At 47.2% G+C, this 8,810-nt stretch overlaps 1 protein-coding gene across 1 annotated transcript in view; it reads left to right on the forward strand.

The window, feature by feature from the left end:
• LOC146208492 (gastric triacylglycerol lipase-like) overlaps positions 1–8,532 on the forward strand; it is a 19,410-nt gene extending 10,878 nt beyond the window's left edge. The window contains exons 6-8 of the mRNA XM_084578674.1: positions 4,471–4,542; positions 4,690–4,758; positions 8,287–8,532. Coding sequence (XP_084434800.1) covers positions 4,471–4,542; positions 4,690–4,758; positions 8,287–8,532 — 387 coding nt within the window. The remainder of the gene's footprint in view (positions 1–4,470; positions 4,543–4,689; positions 4,759–8,286) is intronic.
• Positions 8,533–8,810: the final 278 nt, after the last annotated feature.

The raw sequence follows: 8,810 nt of genomic DNA on the forward strand, positions 1-8,810 counted from the left end.
GTCATCTAACCATCGCGTTCGCTGCCTACCCCTTCTCCGGCGACCCTCAACCTTTCCCAACATCAAATCTTAATCCAGCGACTCCTCTCTTCTCATCAGATGACCAAAGTAGCTGAGCTTTAACTTTAGAATTTGACTCTCCAATGAGCAGTCAGGGTTTATGGTCGACAATATCGACTGATTTAATCTTCTGGCAGTCCAAGGAACTCTCAAGAGTCTCCGCCAGCACTACAATTCAAACGCGTCAATTCTTCGGCGGTCAGCCTTCTTCACAGTCCAACTCTCGCATCCATACATCACAACTAGAAAGAACATAGCACGAGTTAAGTGTGGCTGTCCACAATTACGTGGTGTCCATTTAAAAGTATACTGCACCTTCCTTTCCCCATAACCTGATTTAAACGGAAAAGGAAACCATGCGTTGTGCGATGTCAAGCCGAAATTACTCCTCGACCGTCCACTACGGGATCTCTATTACTCTTTTCACTCGGTTGTGGTGAAGGGTGGCAGTTCCTTACCCTCCACTGCATCGTGCGGACAGAAGAAAAAATAGAGAAGAAAGAGAAAGACGCGCGTCGGGCAACAGTCGTCGTCCACCATCGAAACAGTAGCGGGTGCAATGACAGTCTATACAATAGATAAAAATATGGTGGCAGGCTAGTCCCCGCCGCAAGCAGCAGTAGCCTACCAATCCCAGCCCCGTAGGGCCACGAGCAGCCACCCCTCGAGGTAAAACTGTCGATGTCGATGTTGTTGTTGTGGCTGTAGGAACGGATCTCTGGAGAACGCTGAGGCCGAAAGCATGAACTAGACGGCAGCCGTATACACACACACACACACACACACACACACACACACACACACACACACACACACACACACACACACACACACACACACACACACACACACACACACACACACACACACACACACACACACACACACACACACACACACACACACACACACACACACACACACACACACACACACACACACACACACACACACACACACACACACACACACACACACACACACACACACACACACACACACACACACACACACACACACACACACACACACACACACACACACACACACACACACACACACACACACACACACACACACACACACACACACACACACACACACACACACACACACACGCACACACACGCACACGCACACACACACACAGACACGCACGCACGCACACACACACACACGCACGCACACACACACACACACACACACACACACACACACACACACACACACACACACACACACACACACACACACACACACACACACACACACACACACACACACACACACACACACACACACACACACACACACACACACACACACACACACACACACACACACACACACACACACACACACACACACACACACACACACACACACACACACACACACACACACACACACACGGCCTCGGCGGCAGCTTTTCGATGGAGGCGAAAAGCAAGGCGCCGGTATGCTGTGCGATGTCAGTGTACGTTAAAGAACCCCAGGGCGTCGAAATTTCCAGAGTCCTCCACTACAACGTCTCTCATAGCTTGAGTTGCATTGGGACGTTAAACCCTACAAACCAAACCAAACCAAACCAAACACACACACACACACACAAATTAACATAAAACTAGCACAACCTATAAAGACTAATGATTGATGCGATGTTTCACACAAAGAGACAGCATTCCATTTTTAAAATGAGCTTACAGTTGAAGCGGCCGACGCGTTTCGTGGGTCCAGACAATGGCGTTGGCGTCGAGGTGGCCTTCGGCTTGCATTTAGCTGGCCTTGTTGGTCGCAACGGACGACCTCCCGTTGAAGCGTGGGTTGACGCAACGTTGGCGTTCGTGGCGGCGTTGAGGTGAACCTCCAGAGCGATGCAGATGGACGGTGGTACGAGCTTTGGAGGTGCCCCCTGGACGAAGCAGGTGGCTGAGTGATAGCTGAATCCCCGGAACCGGTTCGAGGACAACAGGGAGTCTACGGTGCAGTGCTGTAGAACATGAGGGCACCGGCACAGCAGCCGGCGTTGTTCACTCCCAGCCAAGGCGTCCCTCACCTCCCGGAGCGTTGTTGTTGTTATGGCTGTAGTAAGAAGGAAAAAAAAATTACCGACGATTACGTTACTTCCTAATGCGAAATTTGAGCGCAGCAAATAAGCTGTTTCACCTTTTCGATAGTTGAGGCAAAGAAATCGAGCAACACATGTATGCGCTATCCAGATTTTTTTTTTATTTTTCACACGTATTCCTTTAACAAAGACTCCACTAACAGTTCTTGACAGTCATGAAGGAAGCTTTGTGGTCGGAGAAATAGACTGATATATGTTCGACTTGGTACACCAATGCTTGATTCTCAGAGACGAGATCTATACAAGTGCCTCGCGAGGTTGTCACAGCCGTGGGACGCGTTACGAGCGAGAGGAAAGGGGGTACGAAGAGGCGTCCGTGTGCTGTGCGATGTCAGCGCGCGTTAAAGATCCCCTGGTGGTCGAAATTACTCCGTAGCCCTCCACTACGACTCCTCTTTCTCTCTTTCCACTTTCACTCTCGCCTTCCTGCCTTCCCTTCCGGCTTGGTTGCGGTGTCCACAGAAAACAAGTGAGACAGTTACCGCGCCTTTCCCTTCCTATAAAAAATAAATCAGTTTTTCTGCGCGGTCATGCCCCGCCGGGGTGGTACAGTGGTAAGACGCCCGACTACTGTCCGGAATACGCGGGCTCGAACCCGACCTCGGCGGCTGCGTTTCGATGGAGGCGAAACGAAGAGGCGTCCGTATGCTGTGCGATGTCAGCGCACGTTAAAGATCCCCAAGTGGTCGAAATTACTCCGTAGCCCTCCACTACGGCTCCTCTTTTTCGATTTACACTTTAACTGCCACCTTCCTCTCTTCCCTTACGGCGCGGTGCAGGTGTCCACAAACTCGTGTGACAGATACTGCGCCTTTCCCTTCTTGTGAACCAATTATTATTATTATCTACGCGGTCACGTTGTCTTCACTCGCTAGCGGCGGCAGCGGCATCAGACAGTCGCTTCTAGCGCTCCCTCCGGCGACCCCTCCCCCCCCCCCCCCCAAACCCCCTTCCTTTCCTTGTGTTCTCCGGCTGCTCCGCGCTTCCTGCGAGGCTTCGGTTGCCAAGCGCCGGCTCGAACTGGGGGGATGAAAGTGGGGAGGCGCTGGTTACGAGGCCGACGCCGACGCCGACGCGAAACCCAGGAACGAGCGCCAAAGAGCTGCGCTCTAAAAAAATGCACGGGCCTGCTACTGGCTCTGTAGCTGAGCCACCTTCGCTGCCTCATGCAGACAGAAGAGAAAAAAGAAAAGAAAGAAACGGAAGAGGGAGAGAAAGACGCGCGCCGCAACAACAGCCGTCGTCCACCACCGAAGAGCGGCGCGTGCAATGATGGCCTACAACAGGTAAAAATTCGGACAGGCTAGCCCCCGCCGCAAGCGGCAGTCCCAGGCTGTCCCAACCCCATCTCTCTCCCGGAGCGGCCCGCCGGGGTGGTGCAGTTGTAAGACGCCCGACTACTGTGCCGGAGTACCCGGGTTCGAACCCGGCCTCGGTGGCTGCGTTTCGATGGAGGCTAAACGAAGAGGCGTCCGTGTGCTGTGCGATGTAAGCGCAGGTTAAAGATCCCCAGGTGGTCGAAATTACTCCGTAGCCGTCCACTACAGCTCCTCTTTCTCTCTTTCCACTTTCGCTCCAATCTTCCTCCGTTTCCTTACGGTGCAGACAGTTACTGCGCCTTTCCCTTCCTATAAATAAATCGTCTTTCTATTTCTCTCTCTCTTCTGTCTGCACGAGGGAGTGGAGGTGGCTCAGCTACAGAGCCAGTAGCAGGCCCGGGCATCTTTTCCTTCTTCCTACAGCCACAACAACAACCCACCTGCCCCAGCCCTATCAGGGCCAGGATTAGCCACTCTTCACCACCTCCCGTCAAAGATCCCCAGGTGGTCGAAATTACTCCGGAGACCTCCACTATGGCGCCGCTTTCTCGCTCCGCTTTCATTCTCACCTTCCTCCCATCCCCTGTCCCATCCCCTGTCCACAGAACAAGCATCATAGATACTACACCTTTACCTTTCTTTGAAACATTTACTATTACTATTACTGTCTGGCTAGGTGAAGGTGTCCACCATTCCGCAATGCCTGCCCAAAAGCATAAGCCGCCTTCCTTTCCTCAATGCTGAACTTAAAGATAATTTACGAAAAACCGAGGATTTAATGGACGGTAACGATGCAGAATACACTGGTTACAGTGAAAGGGGCCTCATTTTTGGCGCATTTCATTTTGCTGCTATTAATGATAGGTCTGACCGAATCTCGGCACGATCTTTGTTATGCCTACATCGAACGTAACCTGGGGTTCCATATCCGTTCTATTCTTTTTTTTTTTTTTTTCGCAACAGACAAGGCTGCCCGTGTACATGAGTAATGTCCCTTCTGGAACGTCAATGCGGAATATACATCACTACACGCAGGTAGGAGGCACGGACGATGCAATATTTGCGGCTTAATATACTTGACATAATATACCCTGCCGACTGCTAACCATTCTAATTTATTTCAATTTTACAGTTGAACTTGCTCGCATTTTGACTTCATTGCCGCTTTCTTATTTCTTCCAGTTAATAAAGTCCAAGCGTTTCCAAAAATATGATTGGGGACCCGAGAAAAACTTCCTGGTGTACGGAAAAGTATGTACATCACTTTAGATGACATTGTAAAACTCTGTTGCCTTGTATAAAGCAATCGTACATCTAGCGGCTGCCGACAGTGCTAGAACACACGCTGCTTACCGATAAGCGAGCTTTTCAAAAAGCTTTCTTCTTAAAGCGCGCACCATGATGTCCTCATATATATGTTGGATATCGTTATTTAAAGTGGGCCACTTTGGTTTTCTTGAAAATCACCGAGGTTTCAGACGCTTTTTCTCAACTACACCAAAATTAATGCACCAAGTATTTATCGCAGTCGGAATGACTGGTTCATTGGAATCAAAATTTAGTGCACAACGTATATTGCCACTGACCCGTGTAATCTTTATTTGTTGCTGCTGGCAGCCGCCGGTGTGCGGCCTTATCACTTTGCATGTACTGCACAGGTCTTGTGACTCTTTGTTCGTTTATGCTCAGAGACACCGAGATGTGGCTTCTATAATAGTTTTTCTTCGCGCAAGATGCGCTGAGATGTTTCGCGAATGGTTCCAGCCGCGCGAGTCTGTTTCCACCATGATCTAGGTTGTGCTAGTCAACTTATGCTTCTTCATCTTGAACACTGTGGAAACAGACGCGCGCACCTCTGCGCATTTTTAGCTACAAAGAGGATGATGGAAGCCGTATCTCGGTGGTACTGAGCATAAATAAACAAAGAATCCAAGATCTTCTGTGCAGTACATGCAAAGTGATAAGGCCTCACGCTGGCAGCAGCCAGCAGCAACAAATAAATATTACAAGGGTTAGTGGAAATAGTAATTCAGACAGAACAGTTCGCCTTTTCCTTGGGATGGATTAACCTTGGACTATAGTTTGTATAGTGGTCTGCATTATATGCAAAGCCTTTTTGGGTACTTTGTGAGTGAATAACAAAGAATACATGTCCGAATCTCCTATAATCCTGACAAACTAAGCTGTGATTACAAAGCTTAAGTCAGCAATAATGTTTCCGCTTGTTATGATTTAATGTGGATATTTCATGCCGACAACACTTACCATGAAGGGATTATTGTGTGTGTGGGGGGGGGGGGGGTAAGGGGGGGGGGTACTTATACAGAGAGGTTCAACACATCAGGGAATGCAGAAGCGATAGAAAAGCAGCAAATATCAATACTGTAAAAATGAGAGAGAGATTTTTAACCATTCACCGCAGCTGACCCAAATGTCGGGCGTTAGTTGAAATCATGGCAGCATGTAAACATCAAGTAAACGCAGCCGAAGCCCTGGCTCAAGCGCGCTACTTCTCCATGGCTGTTTGCGACATCACGGACACCACAACTGGGTCTATACGACACGAAGGCGTCGAGGGCATTTCGAAGATTTTGATATCGGAAGTCCCAGGAGACAAACCAGATGGACAGCTGTGGAGGTAGAGGGAAAGGGTGGAAGGCTGTGTGACATTGTGTCAGGCAATGTTGTTGGTTGGTTGGTTGGTTCATAGGAAGGGAAAGGCGCAGTATCTGTCACACTTGCTCTGTGGACACCTGAACCGCGCCGTAAGGGAAGTATACTTGTGTTTTGCGTCGGCTTCCTCGTCGAAGTCAGTAAGTACAGTCGTGCTTTGTAGATGACTTCGTAGTTCCTCGAAGGCCTGTTGTTTCTCGCAGCCCAAGATGAACTAGCCTCTCTCATTTGTGAGGTGGAGCAAGGGCTCAGCTGTACGTGAAAAGTTCTTAACAAAACGCTGATAATACGCACAGAGATCCAGGAAATAAAGTGCGCTTCGCTTGTCTGTTGGAATGATGAAAGAAGCAATGGCCGCTGTCTTATTAACGTTTGGGCTAACACCCTTGGCCTCACAATGTTGCCAGAAACTTCAGTGTTTCGTACGGTACGAATTAAGTTTGGCAGGTGTGTGAAGAAGCAGGTGTGCGATATAAAAGAAGAAGCGAGTCAGCAGAAGAAGAAGCCATTGGCGCCGGCTGCTCGCGCTGGAACTGAGGTCAAATTCCGGCGTCAGATGACCTTCCCAAATGGCAGCACTAGAGCTAAAGGTCTAAAAAAAAAGTTAATTGATGTGCACAATAATTAAAATGTAATAATGTTTATAGGGCATTTAGTGGCACATGTTCATCATTGAATCACGTACATGTGATAAAAGTATTATATGCTTTTTTTTTCTACATAATATATCTTACTCATCCAAACAGGGAAGTGAGATATTTTCGCATTGGTCGTGGCTGTATATTACTGAAAATGTTTTGTTGACTCGGAATGTAAGCACTGTAAATTCTGATTTTCGAGTCCTAACAATGCGACCATTAAATTTTAGCCGACATCGGATCACACTACCTTGCTATTAGGAAATTATCTCTTTCAATTCTGCCGTAGATGCATCACGGTCGCATTAGGAAAACACATCGGAAGGACGCGGAAGTCCAAATTAATATACTGCAAGAAAGGGTGCTGAGTATATAGTCTATGTAGGCAGAATAGATTAGTGTTGCATAGATGTGCTACTTAATAAGCTAGGTCCGATGCGCACCGTGAAACATATTTGGTCACAGAGAATACAATGCGCGCGTGGACGTACTCAAAACTGATCGTTCTCGAGCCATAGGTATCTTAAGAAGACTAAGGCGTTTTCTTTCAATTACTCTAAAATGACAGGTATATTACTCTCTGATACACTCACGACATAGCTATTGCTCTGTTGTGTGGCTAACCACGACGAAGGCAAATACATGCGACTTATCGTCAATGCAAAAAAAAAAAAAAAAAAAAAAAATACGGAATACCTAGAGCTGAGCCATAGCCGTGAGCCTTACTTTAAATTGTGTAGAATACTGGAAGTTCATGCGCTGTATACGTACAGACCAAGTTTTGATTTTCGACCATGCCGGTCCGATAGAATACACTTTCAAACAAAACAAGTGTATTTGGTTTACGGAAGAACCTTACAATAAAGCCCCGAACTCAAACCAACTACGGATACAGCGATTGAGTTGCCCAATACCAGTCTTGCCGGACTGCTATCAATCATTCAGATCCTACTCAATGAAAAAAAAAAAAAAAACATTAAGACATTATTGTAGGAATTGTTATTAGAGTTGAATAATGCTTCTTAGCACCAGCGTTTGTGTTTTCAAGTCTCAAACTTTATGTTATGTGCATGTATTTCTGTCTAGATGTGTTGTCAGTAGCCATGCATTTTTTTTATTTGTATATATAAATATTTTTACTCGTGTGTCCCTGAAGTAGTTTCTGCTGCCTAAACTCAGTATTCTGTGTTTGTAAAAAATATTTGCACAGTCTTCTACTCTGAGTGCCGACCACTGCTTCGTACCTTCGTCAGGCAGTCTCCGGCCTCTAGCCACTTTCTCAAGATAATAGTTCCGTATTTTTACCTGAACTAAATAAATAAAACATCCACCAACGTGCAGTATAGTTCCTGAATTTTGCATTACATGTAGTGGCGCATAAGCCCGATTATAAGTTTAAATGGTCAAATAATTCTTTACAAACGTTTTTTCTAGCCTTTTCGTTACAACAAAGTGTCTCTTTATCCAGCGATGGCCCCCGCAGTATCCTCTAGGAAGAGTCACTGCTCCGGTCGCTATCTATTGGAGCGATGGTGACATAGTGACCACTCCGCGTGACATCGCAGACCTTGCGAGAAAGCTGCCCAATGTTGTCCTCAACTACAGAGTCCCGATTACTGGCTTCACGCACTTGGACTTTGGCTGGAGTTGCAAAGCCTGGAAGCACTTCTACAAGAAAATGCTGAAGTTCATGTTAGCCTACGCTCGTATGTAGCAGGACACGTCAGTGGAACCCAACGGAGGAAACCGGGCGTCATTTATAATTTACAGTGCAAGAGGGATGTTTCCCTATGGTTCTTCGTGCAAAGACATTGATTTTCTGCTTCGGCCAGAAAAGTCTCTGATTTAGAATGTAGAGATATTTTTGAAATTACGAGCACCTTTCATCTCGGCAGAGTGTCAAATATCGATTGTATGAATAAATGTTATGCACCCAGCATTGGTAAATGAAAGAAAATAAACACGCGATGAGAATAATCCCAAAACGGACCA

The sequence above is a fragment of the Amblyomma maculatum genome, chromosome 1 (genome assembly GCF_055883805.1).
Source record: "Amblyomma maculatum isolate TAMU_Amacu chromosome 1, ASM5588380v1, whole genome shotgun sequence".
In the NCBI taxonomy this organism is placed as follows: domain Eukaryota; kingdom Metazoa; phylum Arthropoda; class Arachnida; order Ixodida; family Ixodidae; genus Amblyomma; species Amblyomma maculatum.